Source organism: Periplaneta americana, chromosome 2 (genome assembly GCF_040183065.1).
Source record: "Periplaneta americana isolate PAMFEO1 chromosome 2, P.americana_PAMFEO1_priV1, whole genome shotgun sequence".
NCBI lineage: Eukaryota > Metazoa > Arthropoda > Insecta > Blattodea > Blattidae > Periplaneta > Periplaneta americana.
This window is the reverse complement of record NC_091118.1, coordinates 126,950,606-126,966,454: the sequence shown is the minus strand read 5'-3', so window position 1 is coordinate 126,966,454 and position 15,849 is coordinate 126,950,606. Positions and strand designations below refer to the sequence as shown.

Genomic DNA, 15,849 nt, shown 5'->3' with positions numbered 1-15,849 from the left:
TGACAGCGAGATGGTATTTGGCGAGATGAGGCCGAAAAATCAACATAGATTATCTGACATGCGCCTTACGGTTGGGAAAAATCTCGAAAAAACCCAAACAGGTAATAAGTCAAAGCGGGAATCGAACCCGCGCCCGAGCGCGTCTCTAGATCGGCAGGAAAGCGCATTAACCGACCAAGCTACTCCGGTGGTCCCGTGTTTTTTTTTACTTGGTTATTTAACGACGCTGTATCAACTACGAAATTATTTAGCGTCGATGGAATTGATGATAGCGAGATGATATTTGGCGAGATGAGGCCGAGGATTCACCATAGATTACCTGAAATTTGCCTTACGGTTGGGGAAAACCTCGGAAAAAAACCCAACCAGGTAATCAGCCCAAGCGAACCCGCGCCCGAGCGCAATTCCGGATCGGTAGGGAAGTGCCTTAACCGACCGTGCTACGCCGGTGACCGGTCCCGTGTTGAGATGTATAATTTATTCATGGGTTTGAAATCCACTTTACATTGGTTAGATTTTTTCGTGCTGTAAGGCGAAATTGTCAGGCAATACCATTACGAATTCTTAGACTAATCTGATTAAAACTACCAGCTGACTATAACCATTTCTAACCTATAATTTCGTCATTGATACAGTGTCGCTAAATAACGGTAATAACTAAATAAATAAATAATAAATACAATAGGCTACATAAATATATTTTTATTTTAACTAACAAGGAGAGGACACGCTCTGTATATCACCGAATTAAACAAGATTTTGTGACATGAAAGTACAAGACGTACTGTTTAAAGTCATACCTGGTATGGGTGGCCAATTACCCCTCGTTTTGAAAATATTGGCTATTGTTTGTGACATACTTCCGTTAGGTGTATGTGTAACGGCGTAGCTCATATGGTTGGATGCTGAGTTGTCATCCAGGCAACCCGAGTTCGAATCCTAATGCCTTCTCATTTTTTAAAGCTTGATATTATTATTATTACTATTATTATTATTATTATTATTATTATTATTATTATTATTATTATTATTTCATCTTTTCATTGTTTTATTCACTTTCAGTTGTCAGCTCCTGTATTCAAAGCCATGTTGAAGTATGCGTGGTATGCATCAAAATTAATAAACGAATGAGAAGTGTTTGTGAATGTGAATGCTATCTGTTTCGCAGTAGAAGTGCGGAAAAATGTGTGTGACTGTGGACGGCCTTCTTTCATTTGCTGTGCATGGTGCAGGAAATATGTATGTTTTGTGTGTTTTTATGACATTTATCATAACGAATCGGTACAAAATGAAGTGGAATAGCTGCTACAGAAACAGAACAGACACCAGTGATACATCTTACCTGCCTACATGAGCAATATTTCATTGTTTATCCTTTAGAATACAATGTTAGTTAATTATAATTTGTTTAAAACATGATGAAGCGTTCAATACAATGAGAAATGTGGTACATGTAAATAGATAACTGTGATCACAATATTAATCATTATTAAAAAATATATATATATATATATATATATATATATATATAGGACCAGTTAAGATTAGAACTTAGGTTGTCAGCATCCAACCATATGGGCTACGCTGTTACACAGTATAATGCTTCCCTATTAGGCACCTAACGGAAGTATGTCACAAACAATAGCCAATATTTTCAAAACGAGGGGTCATTGACCACCCATACCAGGTATGACTTTAAACAGTACTTCTTGTACTTTTATCTCACACAATCTTATTCCATTCGGTGATATACAGAGCGTGTCCTCTCCTTAGATTTATCTCAAGTCTCTCAGACTTACATTAATGTTCCGTTCTCTTTGTGTTTCAGTTGCAGAAATCGAACATAAACAGAGTGACACTGATCAACCTACATTTCAACACAAGCGGCAATTACAAATGTGAAGTGTCTACAGAGGCGCCCAACTTCGTAACGGTGGCTCAAAGCTCCAATATGACGGTCATGGGTAAGTGAAAATTTATTGCAAATATGTATTTACAGAGAGATCCGACTTCACAGCATTGACCAGCGCTCTAGTGTAAACGGCCGATAGTAAACAACAATTCTTTAGTGTAGACCAGAGTTCCATAATCGTGCAAATATGTTGCTACTGTATTTTTTTATTCTCTCGGGGAATGAACTTTGTATTGTGCTAAACTCCTTAGCTAGACGCATTCTCACCCACTCAGCCCTGGTTAGCTACTCCGTGTGTCGCCACTCGGGGATCGGAGATTACTATGCAATGAGAATGAAGTAGAGAGTTGACGGAATTATGTAAATGCCTACAATTTGGGAAAACGTGACTCCGAAAATCACAACCAAATGCAATCTTGTACGTCACAAGTGTGACTGTATTTTCACCGAGACTCGAACTGGGGTCGCCTGCGTGGCTCAGCCAACGCAGTGGTTTTATCTGCTGCCTTACCCAGGACAAGATGTTTGATGTAATTTCCATTCATGATAGATGACTACTTAAGTATTATTATAATGCAATAGGCCTCTTACAGAAACTAGTAGAGGAGATAGTTTCTATATTTGTTAATTTTTTCCACCATTCCTGTGTATTAGTCGACCAAGGCGAGTGGATCCGCGGACAGAATGTGAACTGGCATGGTGACGCAATACGAACACAAGAGCTGCAGAGGTAATTACAGTATAGTTTAGGGTAGGTTAACCGCCTGACTGTCAACTGTATTTGTGGTGTAGCCTTAATGCAATAAATCTATTCATGAACAAGCTCTGCATGTTGTTTATAATGTTATGAAGTTCTGCTGTAGGCCATTGATATATTTATTATACTATTAAGCGCATGGGGGACACTTGTCATTCAATATGAAATTATATTTTCAAGACACATTTATAAATATATATATATATATATTATATAATATACTATTATATTATATTATATTATATTATATTATATTATATTATATTATATTATATTATATTATATTATATTATATTATATTATATTATGCACACATCGTTGCTTGCTCAACCTCAGGTACGGCTTGCTCTGATAATATAGTCACGATTGCTTTCTTATGTTATCTACTGCAGTATCACTTTCATACCAGCGTAATTTTCTTCATCTGTTGTATCATTGACCCACATTCGGATATTAATTTGCTCTTGTCTATTTTTCCTAAATTTATGATATTTTGCTTTATAAAATGCAAGTAAATGTCTGCAAATTATATAAAAGAGAAAAGTAAAAGTGTCTATTACTGTGTTATAAATATTGGTAAAAAAAGTTAATATTATACATTGTGGATGGTAGCTTCTGCACCAAAATTTAAGAGGTGATTCTACATGTTAAATATAACAAAACATTTATTACACTTTTCCTTCTATGAAGCACAGTTAAGCAAGAAAAAAAAAAAGAAGATCTTTGCCCAATGTTTGCAGCGCTCTACTGCGGTAATGGCCCGAGGAAAATGGCTGATTGCTATATAAGCAAGATAGATTAAAATAATCTGAACAGTTAATGTCTTGAATCTTATTTTGCAATTTAAACTGTTTAGCCATTGATTTAAACTGAATAATAGCGAAAATCGTTGAAATAAATCTTTCAACGCAGCGCACGGCGCATGTTACCTACTATAGACACTTTCACTTTCCTCTTTTATATAATTTGCAGACATTTACTTCCATTTTATAAAGCAAAATATCATTGGGTCAATGATACAACAGCAGAGGGAATGGGGAAGGTAAAGAGTGCCGCGCTTGCTTAGAGTTATTGCAGCAGCCATGAGCACATTTTCGTTCTTTTAATTGGCCTCAAATATGACACAGATAGACACGAGGGTGACAGGTGTCCACCCAGTTCAATTTGCAGGTCGTTTTTTTACAACATTGCACAAAGCTTGAACATAGCCACAGGTTTGATATCATATTAGGCTATAACATCTATTAAGCAGCTATTCGCAATGGAGTATAACTTGTATGAAAATGCAGCGAATTATGTGGTAGTTAAAGACAACTGTCAACGAGAGCGCAGAGGGTCAAAGTTCAGAAATCGTTGAGGTTTTTGAGAGGGAACTAAAAAAGATGTGCGAGAAAATAGATCAAATTATAAAAATTCAGCGAGTTATGTGATAGTTAAAGAAACAAGGAAGTGAAAACTAAGACGTGTGAAGTGTAAAAGTGAACTAGAGGAAAGATCTGACTTAGTCTGAGCATCAGACAAATTGAAAATCAATGATAAAGTGTACGTTCTCGAATACTGTGAAAAGAATTGTGACAAACCAGAGTTTTGGACTGAAATCTAGCAAAACCAGGTGAATCAAGGCGCAGTGAAACGGAGGTTCAATGAACGTGAAAATATGCGTACGTCAAGGCAGGACGCTAGGAAGAATGAAAAAATTCAAACGACACAAAACTTCAATATCAATGAAACGAGAGATGTACAATGTCGATATCTGACGCCTACTTCGAGTGCAAAACGGCTGACCAGAATAAACCAAGGAGGATAACAATACGTGAGGCAGATACTAAATACTGCGGACGAAGGATTAGGGAAACAGCTGGAAGTGTCTGAGGTCAGGGGCATAGACAAGACTAGTGGAGGAAATGCAAGAGAAGACGTGAGAAGAACGAGTGAAGGAATGAAGCGACTACCAGATATTAGTGATTGTTAGGACAGAATAGATAGAGCTTTGGAGAGGTTATTAGCCAAGAAGAAGAGTACTAAAAAGTGAGTGCAAGAAAGTTAGGGGTGGCAAAAGCGTAAGAAAAGGAGTAGAGAAGAAAGTGTGAAGTATAAGAAGGTAGGGTAAGAGTGTAATAAGACTATCAAACAATGAATACAAGAGAAGTAAAGTGAAAAAAAAAATCATCTGAACAAATGTGAAGTGGAATGAGAGAGAAATTGCAAGTGTAATTAAGTGAATTAGATATGTCATGTTTTTCAATGTATGGGTTGGGAGTCGTAGCAGGGGTACTATAACTGTAGGAGTATTATCGAAATAAATATATGGAAAGAGATAATACAATAGGAAATTTAGGAGTGAAGCGAAAAGAAAGAGATAAATATATAAATAATCAGATAGAAAAAATAAGTGATGTAAGTGTTGTAAAATAGAGTAAACGGAAAAGTCAGCAAGTAATGTAGGAGAAAATAGCGGGAAAACAATGATTAAGAATAGGTAGGATTTGAGGGTAGAGAAGAAAATAAATAAATAACGCATATTATTAAGGAAGGAATATGCAATATTTAATAGGTGAGTGAGAAATGGAAGGGAGACAGTCTAGGTAGGAGGGAGAGAATAGAAGAGGATAGAGGGGGAAGAACATATAGCAATTCAGTCATAACAGAACATTAGAAAGTAATCAAGAAATTCTCGGCAAAGAATACATTAATAGAAAAGAGTTATATGTATAAAGGGATGGTGGATCGAAAAACAGAAATGTGAAGGTCCACCATAACTATGAATTGTAAAGTTGAATGGCAAATAAATATCATAAATATCATATTCGCAATGGAGTACGCATTACACCAAAATGGAATCACTTAGCAGTAGACTAAAACCCACTGGTTTAAAAGTAACCTCACTCGCTTACTTTACGGTTAATTATTCAGACAATATTTGTGAATGTGGTAGATTATATCGGACTCAAAAAGTACATTGCACTACGAATTGAATCATCGCACCTGAAACCGCCCATGTTATCATTGCCTTTGCCGAAATCGAAAAAATCGAAAAATCGAAGAAGAATTGGGAGGAAAATTTAAAAGGTACGCAAAACGCGTCCTTGCAAGGGGTTGGGGGCTGTACAAAACTAAATATGTGAGCTCCAAGCCTGTTGGCCACTAGTCTCACTCCGGGTTACGCTGCTCCCCTGAAGGAGCTCTAGAAATTTTGAAGGGGAAGCCGAAATTGGACGTAACCTCTTAGGTACCACATACGCGAGAGGGGCTGAGATTGATCAATTGATCACGGAACGGGGCGAGGAGGAGTTGGCTGGTGTTTGCCGTTAGGATGGCAAGACGCCGTCATCTGTTGTTCGATGACAAAGCAGGTGAAGGCCGTCGGAAGAAGCGCCGTGAAATCTAATCTGCAATTTGAGAGGTCCCTGTCCTTCCAATTTGCGACTTATTGAGTGACCTCGTATATTTAATAGACTGTTAATATTATCTGAACTAGGGCATACATCGTTTATAATAAAGGTGGAATATATATGGGGGAGGGCATATAGGTCCGTGGCCCATTTCTTATAGGGCTCATCCCGACATTTGTCTTACGCCTGAGGAAAACCACGGAATACCTTAGGCAGGATGAGTTGTCTCATATAAGAGACTAGCCAATTTGGCTATTATGTAGGAAGTGATTGTTATCATGAGCCTTGTTGAATCGTCTCAATTTTGAGACAAGCCATTTGGCTATATGATGGCTCAATTACGAAGAGGGGGGAGAGATGTAATTAGTTAATTAATTTAAAGTAATTAGGGAGATTAATGGGGATATGAGTGCAGGTCCGTGGCCCATTTCTTTTAGGGCTCATCCCGACATTTGTCTTAGCGCCTTAGGAAAACCACGGTAAAAACTTAGGCAGGATGAGTCCTTTGCCTTTTCTGTTGTATCAATTTAATATAAGTAACACGGCAAACTAGCTGCGGATATTATGAGAATTAAATAGTATTAAAAATGTTTAACAATTGTGAACATAAAACATTCTATGTCCTTAAAAAGAGAGAATTTTCTCAAGTTATTTATATCATTTTTACATGGATGACAGTCTATCATCTCCCCTAATTATCTCAAAAACTGTACCTACGTGCTAGAAAAAACTATATATTTAGACTATTTTTCATATTTGCAATTCTTACGGACGCGAGTGTAAGATGTTTTGTATTTCAGTTGTTACCCTCAGCTGACAACCGCGAGACGGACATATTTTAGTTCAGTAGCAGTACAAGTGGCCTTCCGGGTTGCCGGACTGCATTCCCTTCGGCCGACTAATACCACAGTCTACTATATGAAGTCACGAAGCTTGGGATGATTTTTTGCCAACGAGTTGCATTTCTCGCGATAGTTGCTAGCCCCTTGGAGGGCTGTGAGTACTAGGAACAATAGACTGTGTCACTGCCATCGTGATCTAATACAGGCCGTAAGGCAGACCATGTGACTCGCTTAACCCGATCACGAAGGGAGGCGTTTCAACCATATAAATTAATTGGAATGCATAAAAAGTAACATATATGTCTCTAAAATGTAGTGAAATTGCATTAATAAAATTTAAAACAATGATTAGAGGACACTTCAGACATAATTCCTTGCGAGTTACGGTATAATATTATTTATGATGTGAAAATTACGTTGTTCGTATGTGTAATACCTGTCTTTATTTCGATTAAATATTGCGAAATTCTTGTACATTCATTTATGCACGATTCAATAACTTTCAGTTTCACCGCACGAATATTTAGATATGTTCAAATTATAAGTTATGTTTACTGCACCAGTTGCCCCTTTCTGTCTAATTTTAGTGGTCTTCAATGTCATACCACTACATATGTATGTTATGTCATATGGATATTATAGGTTATGTTTACTATATTTAACTTATATTCCTATATTCGCAATTATACATTATAATTAAACATGTCATGTATGACACCCGTCACATTCTATTTGTCTGTATTTTAATACTACAATTGAGTACTGAATTATTGTATTTATCTACTACCTAAGAGACGAAATAACACAATCGTACGTATACTAATTTTATAGGAGTGGTATCACAGTCTACTATATACAGTCACGAAGCTTGAGTTTTGAGGGTGCTAGAAACAATAGACTGTGACGGTACTATTTTTCATTGCCTGTAATGAGGCGATATTAGCGATCCTAGTGGTGAGTAACTATCTGTTTGCATATTTACTACGTATTGAGCTTCGCGACTGTATATACTAGACTGTGGTGGTATGGTAAATTTTCTGTCTACAATGAAGGAAGGTAGATGTGCTAAATTAAAATCACAATATAAATTCGTTTTTATTGAACCTCAAAATAGCTTCCATTCTAAACTTAAAATGTTGATGCGAACAGATTATGTTAACACGTAAAATTCTCTTCACATTAAAATAACACAGTTTTTTAATTATTTCTGCAACATATTATGCAACAATAAGTAAACGGAACTTATGGACACAATACACTAAATAAAGCTTAGCAATGATACGCAATAAAGTTATAATATAATATTTCACTGAGCTCCATACACTGAAATAGAAAACCCGAACATACATTACGGCCTGGTCTAGATCGAATAGGCATTGACTGTGCCGTATTTAGCTTTGTTGTGAAAAGTTGTGTAAACTGTGAAATGTTCGTTATCGGTTGTAATAGCTGTAAATGGCTAAAATACAATAATTTGAATAATAATATGGGACAAGGAGACGTTTGTGGTACTATAAATATTGTAAGAGAAAGAGGTCAGAGTTATCCTTCTTCCGGAAGATCCAGGAAAGTGAGTTTATAAAATATAATATATACTTTATGAAAATAATATATAAACCTTATGTATTTCACATTTTAATAGTGGAAGGAAGGTGTTAATTGTTTCAAAACAATACGATATCGAAAGTACAATACATTTTATCGTCTGCTGGGGAAAGGGTCTGTGATGAGGCGATAGTAGCGATCCTGGTGGTGAGCAACTCTCTATGTTTGCATATTTAGTAGGTATTGAGCTTCGTGACTATATATATTAGAATGTGCTAATACGTAATAAGAATGCCTACCTGCAAGTCACAAACACCTGAACCATATGCAACCGAACCAACAGATACGCCAAAACGTTGTAGATGTGCTGGATGATTTCACGGACACAGTAATGCCTTAATGGATCCACTAAGAGTTAAATGGTACATTCTCGGACACAGGTGCCTTATAAAAAATTGTACCTTCTTACCCCTTCTACCACCATTAAGACTCTGTAACATATTCACTACAATATATTCAATATTTGAAAGAAGATTGTGTAAAATTTTTCTCTTCAAGCGAAAGATTACTTATCGTAATCATCTGCAGCTGTAGAAGAATTTATTCCGCTCTCACAAAATGTCCTACGTTTGCCTTTATTTTCTTTCACTTTGGATTTATTCTCAAGAAGGGTTAACGAATATTTCGTCTGAAAAATGTAATGGAGAGGCTGCCTCCTATATCATTCATACGGGCACGACGTATGGTGTTTTCTTCATATATGATGTAAAATTTACATTATCCTTCCAAATATAGGCAAGTCAACTAAAAAATGAGGTTGGGATTTGGGTAGGAGGAGTTTTCAAATACAGTTCACTATTCCGTGAAAGAGAAAAAATACCAACTGTAGTGTAATTGTTCTTAGATATTGCATATATGTACGAGGACATAAAGTATAATATCTATGTGATTTGTAATTTATTTGATCAAATTTGTTTTGTGCTTTGGTAGTTTAAAACTAGACGAAGTTTGGCTAGATGCCTAGCTTTCCGAAGGCCGAACCCGGTGATGGATCCGTGCACATAGGTTCACACCACATCGGTCGATTTTACGCTCTATATGTGCTATAATTATTGTTCCGGTCTAACAGGTGGCTGGAATTCGATGTTTAAAGAGTCAGTCCCACACCCAGACGAATACTTGATAAAACCCAAGATCCAGAGTCCAAAGGCTTTAGAACCTATATTGATATCCGAAACACGAGCTACCTTAAAAAGTGCACCTCAACCTATTTTTACTCTTCTAGCGGATGGCAGTTGAAAAGAGGGGAATGGAAAGTTTTGGTGGAATTAAAGAGGAAAATAACACCTAGAGAAAAATCCTCTGTAATATCTGCTTTAGCCATCACAAATTATTGCACCGGGACCTGGACGAGGTTTCAACCCATTTCTTGTGGATGGAAGTTCCGTTGTAGAGCTGAGGCTGTTTTATTATTCCTCTAGCTTTGACTGTAAATTGGCTCAATGTGTCTCTTCGGTTAACATCGGATAGTTATCACTCTTATGTTTCATTCTACAGTATTTACCGATTTCCAAAATCTTTATAATAATATCTAGATCCGACATTCCCATTCTCAGGGTTCAGTCATTCAGAATTCCTGTAATTTTAGAAAAAGTGAAGAATCGTTTGTTTTTTAAACTGGAAGTTTTGGTGAAAAATCGAGGTATTTTTTCCTGCTATGTTATTCCTAAAATAGAGGTTTTACTTCATTTTCAAAATAAACAATGCGAAGAATCTTTATTGTCATTATTCATCGTCATCGTTTGTTTTGAAGACCATAAACATAGGATTCTTAGGCAAACATTTGTCCTTTACTTATCCTACTAAATACCGTATATAATCTTATATCATGTTAGAGACGAACGAAAGTCCTTCGTAATTGCAACTGTAATTCTGTTGTGCGTACCATTCCTCTTTAAGTAAGGAATTAAATGCAAAAAATTTAGTAGTACCCTGTAAGCAAAGTTTTTTAACGATCATCAGATTTACCGACTAACTCCGGACGATAGATCTGACCTCTCTCATGGAATCCTCGAACTTTCCATAATACTTGTGAAAGTGTGGAGCAAAACATTAGTCATTACACCACTCCTCTGTCGTACAACACTCAGGAGCATATTTGAAATACTACGGCAGAATAAGGTATGTAAACTTTATAGAGAAATGAAATTTTAAATAAACAAGAAAAAAAACCTCATCCATCACCCGGAGTACGTAGAATGATTAGCCTAAACTCTGGCAATGAGCAGCTACAGAAGGGCTATTGCAGTGTTTTAGTTTTCATATAATCAGCATTCAATAGCAGACCTTAAATTTTAAGCAGTATTTCAATGACGTTTTACTAACCATGAGGTTATATAGCCTCGATGAAATCTGTGAGAACGAGATAACTATTTCCAAAAATTAGTTGCAGGATTTAATGTAGGATACCTGACATTCGTCTTACAGTTGGGGAAAAACCTTACAAAGAAACACCAACCAGGTAATCAAGTCAAACGGGATGCGGACGCACGTGTGCACTTAGCCTCGGAACACGATACCCAAGTCTAAATATCATATTCACAAAATGAAAGTCTTCCAATCTACTGTTAACTAACAAGGTGTTAGGAGATTCCTTATCTCACATGTGGCAACTAAAACTTGCATGAATAACTTCAAAACTGGACTAATTACAACTTTATTATCTCGACGACTTTTGCTTTTGCCTGCTCGTTGAGACTTCAGTCATCTTGACGATAATCATCGCTTTCACAATCAATAATAATAATAATAATAATAATAATAATAATAATAATAATAATAATAATAATAATAATAATATCTCATTTGATGATGTGTCACAGGAAGAAGAATTGTTTGTATACGAGTACATCTGAGACCTGATTAGTGGAATATGTTGCTAGTTAGCGATATATGCAATGAAATGGGAAGCAAACTGACCATCATACCCCAATATCTTCTAGCTTAGTTGCCTCATGAGTTCTGCCTTATTGTTGTCACTTATGAGGTTCAGACCTGTCTTCTTACAGTTGACTAGACGACAACAAACATAATTATCACCAAGTATTAAATGATAATCTTTCTTCCTTTCTCGAGGTCATTGAAATACGGAGTATCCTTATTTTTTTTCTGTTTTGTTACAAATTAACTTCTATGAAAATTTGGAAAGGCCTACTTTGTATTTGTATAAAATGCTATTTTATATTGTTTTTGAATTTATTGTTTATTTAATTCTCTATTTGTTTTCTTTCTTTCTTTCTTTCTTTCTTTAGCTTTCTTTCTTTCTATCTTTCTTTCGTTCGTTCTTTCTTTCTTTCTTTCTTTCTTCAGTTTTCTTTCTATCTATCTTTCTTTCTTTCTTTTTTTCTTTCTTTCTTTCTTTCTTTCTTTCTTTCTTTCTTTCTTTCTTTCTTTCTTTCTTTCTTTCTTTCTTTCTTTCTTTCGTTCGTTCTTTCTTTCTTTAGCTTTATTTCTATCTATCTATCTATCTATCTATCTATCTATCTATCTATCTATCTATCTATCTTTCTTTCTTTCTTTCGTTCTTTCTTTCTTTAGCTTTCTTTCCTTCTTTCTTTCGTTCTTTATTTATCTGTTTTTCTTCCCCTATATTACCGACTTATAGATCACAATAGTGTAAAAAAATGAAGAGTATCATCTTTGAATCAATACTAGACATCTACATATTGCGGTCTTCCCTGGATCTGGGATTGGGACAACGCAGGCCATCGGACAGATGTCAAGGCAACACACAGCCATCCAGTTCTGTAGACGGAAAATAAATTTCTTTCATTATTTAACCTGGAATCGAACCTCGGACTACTTTGATACGCTACCTTACAGCTTCCGTGGCAGACCTTAAATTTCTCAATAGTATTAATTTTGTTTACAATAATTATTAGTGGTTATAGGCCTAATATTTTTGTAATAAATCGTAGTTTACATTTAAGGCCTATTTCGTCTTAACAACCATATTCCTGTTTCTTTAGTTCTGGTTAATAGATCTGATGTGAAACAATTTATTTTGACTACGTAAATTTAATTGTAACGATTTACATCTTAGTTGAGCAAAATGCAGATAAAATATAGACTGAAAATACCTCCCAATGAAGATTTTCATGATTATTTAAGGCAGATTTCTGAAATTTGTATGTTCCTTCCGTTTTAATCTTCGTTCTTGTCTTATGGGTGGCACTTGTGCAGGAATTTGATTTACAAGAGGATTAGAATGATCAATAAAGAAACGAAAAGTCTGTTTCAATCCGTGGTAAGGACCATAGTAACTCCGACGACTTGAAGATCTCGATGAATTGTAGCACTGCAGATGAACAATGGTGCATCAGTGATCAGTCTTAAACACCGGTTTGCACTGTCTGTATTCTTTTAATGTGTGAATTGGCTGCAGAACCCCATATGGAACATAAATAAGTACAATTCAGTCCCATAATCGAGAGGTACAGTGGGTTATATCAATATTTTGAGATCCAAGGAAGTTGTTATGTTCCGTAGATTATAAATTTCATCTACGTAATCTAATTTCTTAGTTTTTTTAAGTAACTGTTTTATGTATGCCTTCCATATTAATCGAGAATATGAGATCAATCCTAAATATTGGACTGATTGAGTATGTGGTGAGATTTGTGTTTCGAACGGAACACGGATATTACTTAACATTCTTGTTAAAGTTGAAAATTACAAGTTTGGATTTTATGCTTTGTTCTCCATAACAAGGTCCAATCTTGATATGCATCAAATAATGATGGAATAGATAGCACTTTATAAAATCTAATATCATCATCATCTTCATTACGGCATAAGCCTTGTGGCTCGTTCCATCTTCAAGAAAACTGATCCGACCATCTCATCCGTGGCCTGCCGATATTTCTTCTACCTACAGGTTTATACTTATATATTATTTGTGGCATACGATCTTCATCCATTCTTTGTATATGATCTTGCCATCTTTGTCTGTATTTAATGATTGTTTTATTTAGACTCCGAATTTCCAATTCTTTTCTAATATCTTCATTCCTCTTTTTGTCTATGAGTCTATAACCTACCAGCTGTCTCAAAACTTTCACATACTTTGCATACTTCCACTCGGTAATGAGTTTTGGAATAATATTCTGGGGAAATTCCACAGATAGTAACAATATATTTCTATTACAAAAAAGAGTAATATTAGAATAATAGTAGGTGCCAAATCTAGGGAATCGTGTAGGGCTATTTTCAAAAAACTACAAATAATGCCCATGGCTTGTCAGTATATATTTTCATTAATAATCGTCCTCGTATGTAATCGTGAAAACTTTGTAACTAATTCAACCGTTCATAGCATAAATACACGTCAAAAAATGACTTTCATACTCCATCGGGAAGTCTATTGTGCTATCAAAAAGGAGTGCGTTATATGGAAGTAAAAATTTTTAATAGCCTCCCTATCGATATAAAAAATGAAATTCAAAACATAAAATTATTTAGGGCCAAATTAAAGAAGTACCTAATTTCTCACGCCTTATATTCTGTAGGTGAATTCATGACATTCAATAACACTTCATAAAATTGATACTAGAACTTCGTGTTGTACTAGTAGACTACTGTATATTGTAAATCTCGTCTATATATATATTTCATCTAGACTGTGACTATAAATTAAGATTTTATAATAGTATTAAGTTTTTTGACTTGTTCCATATTCTAGCTGTAAGCATGTATGAATACTATGGAATGTTAATAAATACAATACAATACAATACAATACAATACAATACAATACAATCTCAGCAACCTCTATTTTCTTCTGTTGTGAGATAGTCAAGACCCAACTTTCACATCCATAAAGCAAGGTTGCGATCGCCATTACTTTGTAAAGTTTTAACAGTGTTGCTCTATTTGAAAGTTCTTTTTATTGTACCACATAGTGTTTGGAATTTGTTTAATTTATTTTGCACATCTATATTGCCGGTATATGACACAGTGTAATCAAGATAATTAAAATCAGTTTGTTGTTGGATGGGCTTATTATTTTTGCAAATTTTTGCTCTTAACAGATCTGTACCTCTACGAGCCATTAAGTCCACACCTGTGGAGTAACGGCTAGCACGTCTGGCCGCGAAACCAGGTGGCCCGGGTTCGATTCCCGGTCGGGGCAAGTTACCTGGTTGAGGTTTTTTCCGGGGTTTTCCCTCAGCGCTGGGTAACTTTCGGTGCTGGACCCCGGACTCATTTCACCGGCATTATCACCTTCATCTCATTTCAGATGCTAAATAACCTGAGCTGTTGATAAAGCGTCGTAAAATAACCTAGTAAAAAAAAAGAGCCATTATTTTCGTTTTTTCATATGAGATTTGAAGATTATATTCACTTGTAATATTATTTAATTCATGTATGGCTCTTTGTAAAATATCTTCCGAATCTGCAATTAAGATCTGGTCGTCAGCAAACAAAAATGTATCAATGTTTCTCCCTTTTATTTTAAAATGTGTTTTGAGTATTAGTATAATAAATAAATTATACTAATTTTTATAATTTGTAATGCACATTGACATGCGTATAGTCATTTCAACTTTAAAATTTTCAGTGCTAAATTTTATTATTCAGCCCTTACATTCCGCAAAGAGGTAGTTGTTGGTGATGTGCACATAATTTCTTCTTTTCTTTGTAACATAACTAATCAAATCGTACAATCATGAATATAATCCTATAATTTATACTTGATTGATATCCAATAATGATGAACCGTTAGTGTGAGAATGGAATGAAATTTCGATGCAGATATTCACTTTGAAGGTTTATCGTAATTGATATCTTCTGACCCGATTTGTCTTTCCTAGCAGGGACTGAGGAAATGAATCAAATCCTTAAGCTGTCATTCGAAACGCATACGTCATTTAAATGACGGTACTGTAATGGAATTTAGAGCCGTTTTCCCATTATCTTGTCTCCATCTTCATTCTCACAAATATTACTGGGATTTGTGATTCCAATTTTCATCGTGATGTAATGAGATGGAACGCCGGTCTGTTTTCACTTTAGTTTCGTGTATGATTTAGCACTTTTCCTTTTATTCTCCAGAGAGTTCGTCCACTAACTAGGCACAAATTCACTGTAGCATCCTTTTACATTATTGTGACTGTTTTACAATTACCAACAAATAAGAACAAAAATACTAGAAAATTAAATTCTTAAACAAACATGGATAAAATTCTCTTAAAAAAAGAAATTCGTACTTTGCCTTTCAGAGACCTTTTCGTTGTTCTATGAAGAAATCCTTAGTATCAATTGAATAATTCACATAAACATATATTTTCTGCCAGCGAAGCAAGGAACTTTATGAAGTGAGAAGCAGCTGAAAGATAAGTT

General features: G+C 35.3%; 1 protein-coding gene across 1 annotated transcript in view; it reads left to right on the top strand.

Moving 5' to 3' along the window:
• LOC138694564 (uncharacterized) overlaps positions 1-15,849 on the top strand; it is a 176,974-nt gene that overhangs the window by 9,151 nt on the left and 151,974 nt on the right. The window contains exon 2 of the mRNA XM_069818423.1: positions 1,829-1,964. Within this exon, the coding sequence (XP_069674524.1) occupies positions 1,829-1,964 (136 nt within the window). The remainder of the gene's footprint in view (positions 1-1,828; positions 1,965-15,849) is intronic.